This window comes from Micromys minutus (assembly GCF_963924665.1).
Source record: "Micromys minutus genome assembly, chromosome: 2".
NCBI classification, from domain to species: Eukaryota; Metazoa; Chordata; class Mammalia; order Rodentia; family Muridae; genus Micromys; species Micromys minutus.
The window spans coordinates 94204220-94218168 of record NC_137971.1 but is presented as its reverse complement, the minus strand read 5'-3'; the positions used below and the strand labels follow the sequence as shown (position 1 = coordinate 94218168).

Here is a 13949-nt window from a genome sequence, read left to right as displayed (position 1 = left end):
ATAGATATAGGGTTCGCTACTTCCTTTTACCCTTTCGGAACAGGATCTTACTCTACAGCTCAGTCTAGCCTAGAACTCGCTATGTAGACCAGGCTACTCTCGAACTCACAGAGATCTGCCTTCTGCACCTTCTGAGTGCTGGGATAAAAGGCATGTACCACCATCACATCTGGCGGATAGTATCACCCTGTTCTCTTAGGTACTAGACGTCTAGACTCCTTGGGCTTCAGTGAAACGCCCCCTTCCACATCTCTGCCTAGCCCAAGCTGGCATCATTGCTTACTTCTGTGGCCTCCTGGCTGGCTTCACTGCTTCTGTGCTTGACCCTGCTCTCTAGTTCCACCCAGTAGCTTGGGTCATTATCTTACTCAGCGCCCTCTGACACTGCCTAGCTCTCACTTCAAGCCCTCCCAATGGCCTACAGAATCTACCCACATTACCCAATGTCCATCCTCGGGACCTTTGCTGTTCTTTCCTTTCCACAATATGCCTCCTTTCACCCCAAACCCCAGACCCCAAGAAAGCTACCTGACTTCCTCCCTCAGTTCTACAGATGCTACCACCTCCGCTCACCGGCCTCTCTAGACCCCATGAGCTAAAATAGTACCCCAGCCTGTCATCTCCAACTTGTTCACCCTGTTTTATTTTCTCCCCACGAACCTTCTGTTATCTGACAGTGTCCTCCTTTGGAGATATGTGTCCTTACCAGTCTAGAAGGGCCATAAAAGCAGGCCTCTGTTTTGGGAACTGCTGCCTTTCTACACTAGAATGGTGCCTGACTCAGAGACCGGGTGCTTGGGATGTTATATATAGTGCACAGATGCTAAATTCGAACTTCTAGTGCAACAACTTGTCCAGGAGAGCCTCCTCCTGGCCTCTCTCATGTCTAGCCCTCTTCCCAGAACCCCATTTTTCTCCTAGGTTCCAAGGCCTCGATGCAAGCTGCTTCCTCACCAGCCAGCAGGCTGCCATCCTCAGCTCTTAGACTCTCAGATGAGCGCCTCAGCTCCCAGGCTGCCTTGGGACGGGCCCCATCCCACTGCAATCAGATGGGAGGAAGGAAAGCAGGAGGGACGCGTCCCTACACTGGAAGAGGGGGGCTGGGGACAGGATTAGCTGCAGCGACTCAGATCCAGCTGGTTCCAGAAACGTCGGGCTGGAAAATGTCACACTCAACTCTGGTCCCTCCCCCAACTCTTCCCTGCTGGGTGGGCTCATTCCTGGAGAGCAGCCCTTCTCCTCCAATACCACAGGGTCCTAGGAAAGAAGGGGGCAGGGAATAAGCCCTGAAAAGGACACCATGTTTGCCTGTCCTCCCCCATCCCACCCTCCTGCTGGGTGACAAGACTTTAATTATAGATATTTGGGACTACTCAGAATTCCAAAAGTCCTTATCACCTCATCCCCTCCCCACGGAAGCAGTTTCCATGGGGGAGGGGTTGGGGGTTAGGAATCACAGCAAAGAGCCAAGGAGGGGCAGGAGGGAAACGTGCCTCCACAAGTCCCCGCCAAGGGGGAGCCAACCAGACAAAGTGGTGGGAAGGGCTGCCGGCCCAGCCCCGCAGAAGGCAGGGATAGCTGGGCAGGCTGAGGTGGGTGCCAGGGCTGCTGGTGAGTGGGAGAGGAACAAGGCCAGAGGTTCTGGGGCTTGGGTCCAGCTCTGCCTGGCCTTGTGGTATGACCTTGGGCTCAGCATTCTCCCTTTTTGGTCCTCAGAATTCTTCCTACCCAACACCAGGTCCTGGTGAATTAAATAACACCACAAACACATTGAGGTTGTAACAACAAGACTTGTGATGCCCCTACTGTTCCTGACTTATGTCCCTCCTCAGATGACAGGCCAGTCTCACTTGGAAACTGGGAATAACCCCTTGACCCAGACTCTTTAAGACACTGATAAGCTAGGATTCAGAGAGACTCCAATACTCTGAATATGAAATCTTTCACTCAACAAGAAACCATTGGTGTCTGCCACAAAATGGGCCCCACGCAATGAACAGCATCCAGTGTCACGGCTACTTCAGTATGCCAAAGTCTCATGAACTCAGCTGTCTACAGTTCCCAGAGACAAGTGACTACCTGTTTCTGGGCTACAGATGGTTCAGGTGTCAAGGGGTACCAGGGAGAAGAAATGAACTATCTAAGATTACAGAGGAATGTCTTGCTGTAAAGGGTGGTCCGTGAATAACACAGTGGTAACTGTGGGCCTAAGTGGAAGAAGCCAGAGAACTGGAACAGGAGCCATAGACTGGGTTATACAGCAGAGCCTTGGTGAGCCACAGGCTGGTCACACTGAACTCCCCCTACGCCATTCCCTTAGCCAGGCTGCAGAATGAGCCCCTCCTACAGAACCTCAAAGAGCAGGCTTCCCAATTCCTCAGTGCAAAGATGGGAAAAGTAAGTCCTAAAGTTGACTGCCCGGGTCCAGATAGAGTCAGAGGCTAAGCAGTGCACGGTACCCAAGCTTCCTGACTCTTTACAACATGGAGAAGTTCTGACCTTGAGCATGAGGAACTGACCTCGTGCTTAAGATGAAGTCTGGGATTCCCTGAGACCCCGTCCTCTCTCTCTCTCTCTCTTTTTTTTTTTTTTTTTTTTTTTTTTTTTTTTTTTTGAATACTTTACATTGGCTTATGCTCTACAAGCAGAATATGACAACTCCTCTTGTTCCCTCTCATTCTGAAGGCCAAGCCACACCACCTCTACCCACAGTGCAGGGATCGTTGACTGGAGCCCAAGCTTGAGATAAGGAAACACTGTCTACTTAAGAGGAGCCAGCAGGAAGGGGGGAGTGGACAGCTGCTCCCCATCTTTCTGAAGCCAGAAGGAAAAGGATAGCAAAAAAAAAAGAGATCGAGGTAGCAGATGGAAGAACTTCCAGGCTTAATGTGGGGGTGAGGAGTGAGTCATGGCAAATGTTTTCTGAACCTAATAAAGTCTACCAGGTGACCCCAGGCCCTGTGCTTAGACAGCAGTGGGGGAGGAGGAAGCCAAACCTGGCCAGGGAGAAGAGGCTGAGGCAGCAGAGCCTGCTCTGTCCTCCCTCCTTCCCCTGGGGAGGGAACGGTCACACCACCACCCACCTCCAGAGCCTTCTGGGCATTAGTTCATTGTCTCCCCGGAGACAATCCATGTAACAGGGATGGGACAAGTCCTGTGGATCTCCAGTTCTTCTAATTACAGACTCACCCATCTCTCTTCTAAGGGGTGAGAGGGAGCATCCAACTGGGCCTGGACAAGTGGGAGGACCTGAAATGTCAGAGAACGCCTCTTGTAGGCCAGGAGAAGCTTGTATATGAGGGGGCAGCTCTGCATCACAACTCCCAGGCACAGAGGTTGCTGGAGAATGTGAAACAGGGCAAAAGCCAGTCCTGTGAAACTCCTTCCTCTTTGGCCTCTGTGCCTGTCCCCCAGACTCCCTAGGCAGTCCCTCGGCTCCCATTACACTCCCATAGGACACTATTACATGGAAAGGGAAGCTGGGCCTCTCTACTCCCACCTTCCAAACATAGAACTGGCCCTGGTGCTCAGGCTCCGCTAATGGGGTCTCAAGAAGGAAAGCTAAGTCCAAAAGTCTCCTCTGCCAACTACTTCTCTGTCCATCCCTACCCCATAAGGAAGTGCAGAGCTGGGGCAGAGGAAATAGAAAGGAGGGAAGAGAGACAAAGGCCAGGAGTTAGAGGGGCCCTTAAGAGCTCCTAAAAAGCCTAGTGACCAAATTAGTCCAGGGTGTAGGGTTTCCCAGCTTCTGAAGTCAGCAACACAGTGGGGAGCTGAGGCAGACCACAGTTGACTTAACCCCAGGCCATGCCTGAGCTCAGCTTCCAGCCCAGAGCTGCAACTCTCCCACACCAGGGCAGATGTTGCCTAGAGCCAGTCTGAATCCACAGCCAAATCCCAGGCGTAGCTGAGGTAAGATAAGAGAAGTAAGAGCTGTGTGGAGGGTGGGAATGAGCTTCCCAGGCCTGGGATTACCGGAAGGAGGTGGGAAGGTGAACAGATGCAGGCAGGCAGGATGAGGGGCCAGAGCATCCACCCCAACTCACAGAGCAGCCCTGTCTGCAGGGACCAGAACTACTCTGCAAACACTGAGCCTCAGCAGAAGCCTCTCTGTCACCACACTTCCCTAGCAACTTTAGCTCAAAGCTCCTCTAACTGAAGACTAACGTGTTGGCATGGGTCCTGTAGACTGCCCAAAGTCACAACACAGACTCTCCCATCATCCACATTTCTCAGACCCGGTTTTATAAACGAGGAGGTTAAGTCACAGGAAGGCCGATGTCAGAAAACTAGAACAAGACTGGGTTTGGGCCCCTGAAGCCTTCTGCTGCTCCCTAAAGTAGGGCTGGTCCCTAAGTCTCCCAGGTTTTGGAATAGACTTCAAGGCAAAAGCATGTTAGCTGGCCTGAAGAGCTGGACATTGAGGCCAGAGCCTTGGCTCAACCTCATCACCCCCATCCACACTTCTAGTGCGTTTCTAACAAAGAACCATGGGAATCTCAGAAACAAGCCTCTGAGAAACATCCCAGGGACCTTTGCAACCACCACCAGAACACCATGGGGCAGACAGACAGACCTTCTGACACTAGCAACATCCTGAAGCCCCTTAACAGAAGCTGGGTGCCATTAACTCTATTCCAGGACTGATAAGTACCTTTGGGCCTGAAAACCTGCCTAATGAGTGCTCACAAAAGCTCCCGTCAGAGCTCATGGCTCTCCTGTACCCTCCCCCAATCTCCTTCCACAGGACTTACCACTTGTGGCTTGCTACAGCACTTGCTCGCTGGGGCAGGCTCTTCTGGAGTTGCCCTGCCAGCCCCAGAGGGTTTGGTCTCAGTGGAGGGCGGTGCGGAGGGAGGTAGGTCCACAGGACCTGGAGCAGGAACGTCACCAGAGTGAAGGGTCAGCATGTACTGTTTGGTGACATCCTCAAGTGATGGTGCCTGCAACGTGGGATGGCCTCGAACGGGAAAACCCACAGGCTCTGGCACAGCCACAGGGGGTCCCACAGACATCCTAGGCTCAGGCACCACGATAGGTGTGAAGGTGTCAGGCACGCTGGCGTGGCGAACATGCTTGGAGGAGGACCGAACTTGTGCCAGGCTACCAGTGTGGTCCTGGTGGCCCTCCTCTCTCCGAAGCTCCTGGTGACTGCTCCGGGCTGGGCGCTTCTTGGAGCCTCGGCGGGCCAGCCGAGGGGACAGAACATTGGTCAGCTTGGGGTCAAGATGGAAGTCATGGTGGGCAGTGGAGGAAGTAGGTGGGGCAGGTAGGGACCTCTCTGACTGTGCCCACTGCTCTGCAAGGATAGGTTCGCTGCTGGAAGGAGGAAGCATGGGCTCCGCTTCCCGAATGGGCTCCCCTCCTGGGCCCTCAAATCCAGTCCCAGTCAATTCCCCACGGCGACTAGGGTCACTCAGAGACTTTTTCTTAGGGGTTTTGCCAGCAACCCTGTCTTCTCCCATACACCCCAAGGCACCGGGTCCCTGAACAATACTCTGAATGATTTCCTGATAGTCCTTGTTCTCTTCACTAACCACAGACCAGTCACTGTGGCCACTGGTCAGGCCCTCGTCCATAGTTGGGTTCACTGGAAGCCCTGTCTTAGAGTTCAGTGAGCCTAGAAGATTGCTGTCCACAGAGAACCCAGAGGGCTCCTCAGAGGTGGCAGCCCGATGACGCTGTGGAATCGGATCACTCAGGGATCTGTAGGCCTCACTTGACTCCCCATTACTTAGTTCAGTTCCATTAGGGCCCGAGGGTGGAACTTTTCGCCTCCTGCGGAGGGCGCCTGGTGTTGGAGGGGTCTCAGAAGACACAAGGGCCCACCCACCCAGGCTGTCTTCTGTCCCGGCCCCACGGTGGTGGTTTGTCTGAGCTGAAGTTGAGGAAAGGGGTCTCCACACCCCTGCAGGATCTAGGCTACAAAAGGCAGCACCAAGAGGTTCAGGGTCTGCTCCAATGCCCTCATCTGTCAGGAAGGACTCAGGGCCAGAGAGCTCCTCCTGAGACCGCTGCCCTTGGGTCATCTCCCCTGCCCAGTCAGGACTTCTAGGGCGGACATCACCTCCATCATCCTCCTGTGCACCCATACGCTGTATCTTCTCAAAAACCTGACGGGCTTCCTGCACATACTGATCCTGGACCACAAGCGGCAACGGATCCTCCTCTGCCCCAGAACCTGCCAGTAGGAGCTCTGAGGAGCTAGGCTTCAAGGCACTGGTGCGGAGCAGGCGCCGGGCCATGGGCTTCTCTGAGCAGCTGAATGACTTTGCCCTGCGCAGGGTAGCTGTCAGGTCCTTGAGGGTGGGCCGGGTGGTGGGTGATGTTGGACTTTGGGACATCGTGGACTCAGATTGTTCCATTGGGCTACCTGCTGATGGTGAGTCTCTGCCATCTAGGGGGCTGTTCCCAGGGCCCCCACTGGGCTTTCGGACCCTGAGCTCTGAAAGGTCTGAACGCAGGAAACTGAGCAGGGTCAGGGTTTCGGAGGCAATATCTGGATTCGATAGGGACTTGCGTTGTCGGTTCTTGTCTAACTCCAGTACTCCATCCCTCAGCGGCCTGGCGGTGCCTACAGGTCCCTTACTACGGGACCTAGTCTGGGGCCGCAGAAGGAGCCCATCTCCAGTTCCAAAACTTGGGGATCGATATACACCCCAGCTCACAGAACTGCGGTTTGACCACAGGTCATCATCCTTGAGGGTCTCAGTGCTGGAATAGCGGCTACTACCTCGGGAGCCAGCCGGGCTGGCCAGGTACGCGGGAAAGCTCACCTTAGCCACACGGAAAGGTGCACCCCCAGCGTCGGACATAGGCCTTAAGCTCTCTTGGGCACCTGGGACGCAGGGCTGGGTGCCAGTACCCCACTCCTCCATAGAGGTTCTTGGAGACGTCGGAGGTTCGGGACTCCTGACACTCCCTGCTGATCCCAAGCCCCCCGGATTTAGCTCGTCACTGTCCTGGCTGCAGCCGTGAACCAACCGAGAGCTTCCAGGCCGGAGACCTCTCCCTCTCCAGCGACGGCCATCCTCACTGTCTGGGTCCTCCTCACTGCCCGAAGAGTGACCACCGATGTAGGCCGGACTCTGAGGCCCAAGCTGCGGCTGCGGTCCCTCCTCTTCCTCCTCACTAGAACTAGCAGCCCCGCTGTGGCAGACAGGATAGGAGGAGGCAATGGAGGAGGAGGAGGAGGCCCGGGCCCCGGCCTGCGGTTGGGAGAAGCTATGCCAAGAATGTAAACCATCCGCCGGACGCTGCGCCCGCTCCTGTTGCTGGTGCTGCCGACGTCGCCTCCCCTCGATCCCGGACACGGACAGAGGCCGCGCAGAACGCAGGCCAGCCAGAGGAAAGCACGTTCGAGGAGGTGGCGTCGGTGGCTGCCGGGGATCGCGAGTTGGGGGCTCCCACGAAGCTCTGTCGGGGCTGATCGACCCCAGGGCCTCAGAGTCTACACTGGGTCTCCTGGAGCTCGGTCCGCCGAAGAGTTTGCGCATCTCGGTGACGCTGGGCCAGGCCCCACGCTCAGAGCCTTCCGCTGCTTCTTCTGTGGTGCCGGAGGAGCAGCCCCCGTCCCGGGCACCAGTGGAGTCGTCGTCCAGACGCGCCGCGTCGAAGCGCCGGGAGAGCTGGCGCACCGATGGCGAGAGGCTGCGGAGCGGGCGCGGCTGCGCGGGGGCGGCCGGGGGCCCCGACGCCAGCTTGGACACGCGCCGGGAGGGCTGGCCCGGGACTGCCGCCGCTGGCCGGCACGAAGTTCGGCGCCGCAACCCAGGGGTGTCCGCGTCCTCCTCCTTCGGCCCCGGTCCGCCGCTCCAGTGCTCCAGCAGTTTGAACGAGACGCTGCGATAAAGTGGGGGCCGAGGTGACCCGTCCGCCATGGTTGGTGGCAGTCACTCCGGGGGGGCTGGCCTCGGAACGCCGCGGCCAACCCCCCCTGCACCCCCACTCCGAGGGCGCGCAGTGGCCGCGGTCCGAGAGCCTGGGTCCTGCACCCGCAGCGTCCGGCGGCTCTGGCGGAGACGTTGAGCAGAGGTTTAGGAGTCGCAGATCAAGTTTCTGCTGCTACAGGAGGCAGGAGCTCCATCCTGGGCCGCCCCTCTCGTCCCTGCAGCGACTCCAGACCCAACCTTAGCCTCTGCGGGAGAGGCCAGGAGCATCGCGGTCCTGCAGGCGAGGGGCCGAGGGCTCGGTTCCTGCACTCAAAGTCCCTCTGCCAAGCCCGGCGGCCGGCCTGCCTCCCCTCGAGCTCCCGCTCCGGCTCCCTTTCCCTCCCCCTAAGCAGCTAGCTCTCTGCTCCCTTTTGTTGCAAATAAACTTTGAGGCAGAGAAAAGGGGGCGGGGGGCGGGGCCTGGCGCCCAAAAGAGGGGGTGGGCTCCGGGAGCGCGCGAGGCTGGGAACACTGTGGGGGGAGGGAGTCGGGGAGGAGCCGCAGTAGAAACAGGATGCTAGAACATTTGTAGACCTAAACGACCCTCTAGGGGAGTTCGCTGGGAAAGTCGTGGGCTGAGCCTCCCCTGGGACTCGTTCAGACACACAGGAGCTGAGAGTGGACAGCTCTGCAGAACCTAGTCCCCTCAGTTCAGCCTTTCACTTGGGAACCTCTGGCGCAGGGGCTCCAACATGGCAACCCAAGACCCACAAACTCAGGTACACACCGAAACTCAGGTACACGCAGAGACTCTCCCGGCCGGAAAAGAGGTGGGGCCCAGGGAGACGTAGGTGGGGCAGGCCCACCAGAGCGCTGGCGGCTACCCACCTTGCTCCGACCACGCCCCTAACTCATCCTTCAGCGGCGAATCCCGCCGCACCACGCCCATGTCCCGCCCCTCACTCTCCCACTCGCTCCACCTATATCCCACCTCCCTCTGGCTTGTCCCTCGCTGACTGTCCCGTAACCCACCCAATGTTGCTCTAGGAGTCCCACCACTCAGGACCCTGACACACAACTTCCCTCGCCATTTTTCCAGCTGCCACGCCCCCCCACCCTCTAAGGCCTGGCGACCTCTAATCTCTCCAACTCCGCTCCCCACGCCTTTCTGCGGTCGGGGTACGTGGCTCTCGCGCCCTCTGCGGGCAGGATTCTCTGCTCTCTCCAAGCTCTGTAGAGATAAAACTTATTCCACCCACAACCCTAGAAGAGTTAAGGAGGTTTCACATGCTTACAGGCGTTCCCCGCCCCCTTTGCCAAGCACTCTGCCCTTTCTTTGGCCTCCCGCACAAAAAAAGTGTTTGCACGGGAACGCCCTCAACTTCCCACCGCCAAACCTATACTCCTACCTGTGGCTGCTCCACCCTCAAAACCAGGAAGGTGTCTCTCCTGCTGCAACAATGATCTACCCTAGAGCTCCCCTCCCCGCCCCTGCTGCAGTCTGGCAAGTCTAAAATTGTTCTGGTTACTGGGATGTCAACTTCCCACCTCACCTGCTTCTGTGAGGTCTTTCTTTGCCAAGACAGTTTAAATGTAGAACTCTACATCTAAATGAATGAAAATATTAGCGAAGTCTGAGGTAAAGGGCAGCTCTTGGTGTGACTCAAATTCAGACTTTAAAGTCGTCAATCATCACGCTCCTTCAGACATCTTGATAAGGAGGTTCCTTCTCCTTTAAGCTCCAGCAGCCTTTCTCTTTGTGGGTGGTGGACAGAACTCAGCCTCTAGAGGACAGTCTAGTGGGCTTCAACTTCACCCAGCTCTGTTATATGTAGGCCCCATTCCTCCAACGCTCACTTGGTAAGCACTTAAGGTCAGTGGTGAATGCTTTACCCAACCAACCCCAAAGATACTCAGCTCCAGTAACATGGAGAGCAAGACAGGGAGAAGGCAGAATGCTAAGAGCAGACAGCCTCTAACACAGTGGGTCTCAACCTTCCAGATGCTGCAACCTTTTAATACAGTTTTTCATGTTGTAGTGACCACGTCATAAAATTACTTTCATTGCTATTTAATAACTGTAATTTTGCTTTTGTGAACCACAATAAAAATATGTGTCTTTCAATGATCTCAGGTGACCCCTGTGAGAGGGTCGTTAGACCCCAACGGGGTTGGGACACACAGGTTGACAACCATTGCTCTAGCAGGACCCCAGGCCAGATTGCTGCTCACTCAGCCCCCAGGGTAAGAAGGTAATTCTCTTAGTTCTGAACCACCCGTTAATTTGTAGGAAGTCTCCAAGTATGAAGATTACCCTCCTGAACTGAAAGAAGCCTCCTGCAAGTCCTTCACCCCATTGTAGCTCACTCTGCCTCAAATTAGTGGGCAAGGAAGAGAGCTCAGCTGGGTTTGCACCTCTCTACTCTAGCTTGCTGGCTGACAAAGCAAACAAACCGGTAGGCGCGCGTATTTGAGCCTCAGCTGCCTTGTCTGAAAAGTGAGGAGTGGGGCCAGCTTCCCCCTAAGCAAGTTTAGGTGTGTATGAAGTCACATCTCCCTCCATAGTGATGGCTCCTCCAGCTTGACATGTTCTTTTGTTTTGCTGAGATCAAACCTAGGGCTTTGGGCACGCTCAGTAGTCCCTTTACTACTTAAGCAACGGCCCCGGCATTGAGGTGTGTGCTTTTCCAGCTCCTTCACACTGTTCATTTCTTTTACTTTTGTTTTGTTTGTTTTTGTTTCTCCTGTCACACAGGATTTCTCTGTGTGACAGCCCTGGCAGTCCTGGAAGTCATTTCAGGCCGGCCTCAGACTCACAGAGATCCATCCACCTGTCTCTGCCTCCCAAGTGCCGGGATTAAAGATGTGTGCCACCACTGCCAGGCACTTTTAAATTTCACTTTCATGTGACTTCTGAGACCGGTATTTATCCCTTGTCACAGATGAACAAATGAAGATGTATGGAAGCTAAAGTCATAGACCCCAAAAGCCTGGTCACCTACACTTGACTGTAGTAAGCTGGCCTGGCCTGGCCTCTGGCCTGACTTTTGAGGAGGGAGTATATTTAAGGATCTTGGCTGGGCTGGGTGGCATCCCACGCTAGCCACTTTCACTTTTATTTTGTTTTATGTGTGTGGGTATTTTTGCCTGCGTGTATATGGTGTCTCAGATCCCTTGGAGCTGGAGTCACAGAAAGTTGTAAGCTGTGCTGAGGGTGTCTGTGAGCCCCAGGCTCCTCCTCTATGAACGAACAAGCATAATGACTGATCGATTATTAACTCAGCAGGCTACCCTGTCTTTGGGAAAATCAATATGGAAAGGTTGGATGGTCAAGGTGCTGGACAGGGCGGACCTCGGCACTTAGTAAACCGTGAGAACCAGAGAGCTTTAATACGTTTAATAAACAAACCGGGAGACCTATCTGGAGAGGAAGATCTGGTGTCTGACTGCTTTCCAAAACCAGACAATCTCTCTGAAACCACTAGTACCTCCATCAGCCGACCGAGAGAGCACAGGATTCCGTTAGTCAGCCTTACGTTCTTGCCAGTTACTTGACTGATTCTCACCAAAAAAAACAAAAAAAAAAAAAAAAAAAAAAAAAACCAACCAACCAACCAAACAAACAAACAACAACAAAAACCCAAACCAGCCAGGACCGTGCTAATTACAGTGACGTCTCTGCCACCCTCAGGATCTCTCCTAAGCCATCCCAGTCTCAGACTCTTTGTATAACTGAGGCCGGCCTTCAGCTCCTGCTCCTCCCTCCTCTGCTCTCATGTGTCAGGGTTACATGCACCACTGTGCCTGGCTTTTGTTTTGTTTTAAGATTTATTGTTATTTTCGAGCACCAGTGTTTTGTCTGCATGTGTGTACGTGTGTGACTACTTCCCGAGGAGGCCAAAAGAGGGCTTCACTTAGGAGCTGTCACATGGGTGCTGGGAACCGAACCTGGGTCCTCTACAAGAGCAATATGTGCTCCTAACTGCTAAGCCATCTCTCTAACTCCTGCTTTTTTTTTTTTTTTCTGTTTGATTTTATTGCATCTACACAGTCCGCAAAAGTACTTTCATTTTTGTATTTTTGTTGATGTTGGTTATGTTGTTGTTGATTTTGTTTTGTTTTCTATAGCCAAGCTGGCCTCGACTTCCTGTCCTGCCTCAGCCTCTAGATTTCTGGGGATCATTACAGGCGTGCATTGTCACATCTGGATTTTTTTGTTGGTTGTTGTCTGTTTCTTTGCTTTTTGGACAGGGTCTCACTATATAGATCTGGCTGTCATGGAACTTGCTATATAGACCAGGTTGGCCTCGAACTAACAGAGATCTGACTGCCTGTGCCTCACAAGTGTTGGGTAAATGTCTACTCTACCGCATTCATCCCACCTGGATGCTTGTGTGTGCGTGTATGTGTGTGTGTGTGTGTGTGTGTGTGTGTGTGTGTGTGTGTGTGCTGCTAGGATTGAACTTTTAACCTTGTACACTCTAGAGAAGTTCTATAGCACAGAATTATGTCCCCAGGACACATCTCCCCCTTTCTTTGAGACAGGGTTTCACTTACTGAAACTGTCCCTGAACTGGTTTTGTAACCTAGTCAGGCCTTGAACTCAGTCCTTCTGCCTCAGTCTCTCAAGTCGCTAGGATTTGTAATCATTTTAGTTTTTTTGAAATAGTGCGTAGAGTCATCGGGGGAAAAAGGGCTTGCTGCCAAGACTGACCTCCTGATCCCTAGGACCTAACTCCTGAAAGTTGTCCTCTGATCTCCACACATACAATAAATAAAATTTAAAATTATATAGAAAATATAATTTAAAAAAATTTTAAATGCAAAGAAACAAAGGCTCACCCCCAACAATCTATGTAGCCTGAGCTAGCCTTCCACATGTTATGGTTATACCTGTGGGCCAGCATCTCTGCTTTATTTCTTTATAACTTCATAGAAAGAACATTGCCTACAAAGAATTTGGAGGGACTTCTTGTTCCTTAATATTATACGGCTAAGTTTAAGCCTTGCATGTTGCTATAATAATTCTAGATGCATGTGTATCTAGTGTATTGATCCATTGTCTTAATGGAGGATCAGGTGATGGTGGTAGGTATGACTTTTGATAGGTGGTGTGAACTTGTGCATGACATTGGGACTCGAGGACAAAGGTGTTGTGACAGAAGTGTGTAAGGCATCGCGACATTACGAGGCACTGTGAAGCCAGGATGGAACATCCCTGTTTTGTCATCTGTGTTTTCTGTTCTATGACATGGATGTACTCCCCCTCAGCCTCCAGCTACCGTGGGGCTAACCTTCCCCAGGTGGTCAGCCATCTTTAAGATTCCCCCTGGGTATTTCTAACCCTTGTTCTTCGTTCCCAGCAGGTTCCAGCATACATCCTATCCCCATCCCAGTTAAAGCCTGCCTTTCACCTAGGGATGACGGAATCTGACTAAAGGACTCATTTAGGCTCCGGTGTGTGTGTGTGTGTGTGTGTGTGTGTGTGTGTGTGTGTGTGTGTGTGTGTGTGTGCTCACGAGCGCACTTGAGAGCTCATGCGTGTGATGGCTTAAAAATTAACAAAAGCAAAACAACAACCACAAAAACACATTTATTTCTCTCTCCTATGCAACAGTCTTGGCAAATGGACGTGAAGAGAGCTTTCTCAGCTTCTTGCTGTTCAGAAGGGACCTTGCCCTCCATTCGTGACGGTGCACCAGCAGTCCCCTCCACCTTGTAAACACAAGAAAGGTTGGGGTAGAAGACCTTTTTTGGAATTTGCAGTGCTATTCCAGGACCTAGCTCGTCCAACCCTTGATTGTCTGAGATGGGGTTTCACCATGTAGACCGGGCTGGCATGGAACATGATATCCTGTTCCAGCATCCTGAGTTCTGGTATAACAGGCATGAATTGACCAGTTCCCGAAACGCAGGTGTCATAGTTTTGTGGTTGACATAGAAATTCTGAAGGCCCAGGCATATTGAGCCAAGTTTTGCTTCTCTGTATGCTTCAGGGTTGGGAGAAAGCTTCAGACACCATGGTCCCAGGGGTGAACGAACACATTGCAGCTAGTGCCTGGGGCTTCCCCTGGGGTC

At 53.4% G+C, this 13949-nt stretch overlaps 1 protein-coding gene across 1 annotated transcript in view; it reads right to left on the bottom strand.

The window, feature by feature from the left end:
• ARHGEF17 (Rho guanine nucleotide exchange factor 17) overlaps nucleotides 1-8139 on the bottom strand; it is a 57115-nt gene extending 48976 nt beyond the window's left edge. Inside the window, exon 1 of the mRNA XM_080912008.1 lies at nucleotides 4755-8139. Coding sequence (XP_080768134.1) covers nucleotides 4755-7880 — 3126 coding nt within the window. The 5' untranslated portion in view covers nucleotides 7881-8139. The remainder of the gene's footprint in view (nucleotides 1-4754) is intronic.
• Nucleotides 8140-13949: the final 5810 nt, after the last annotated feature.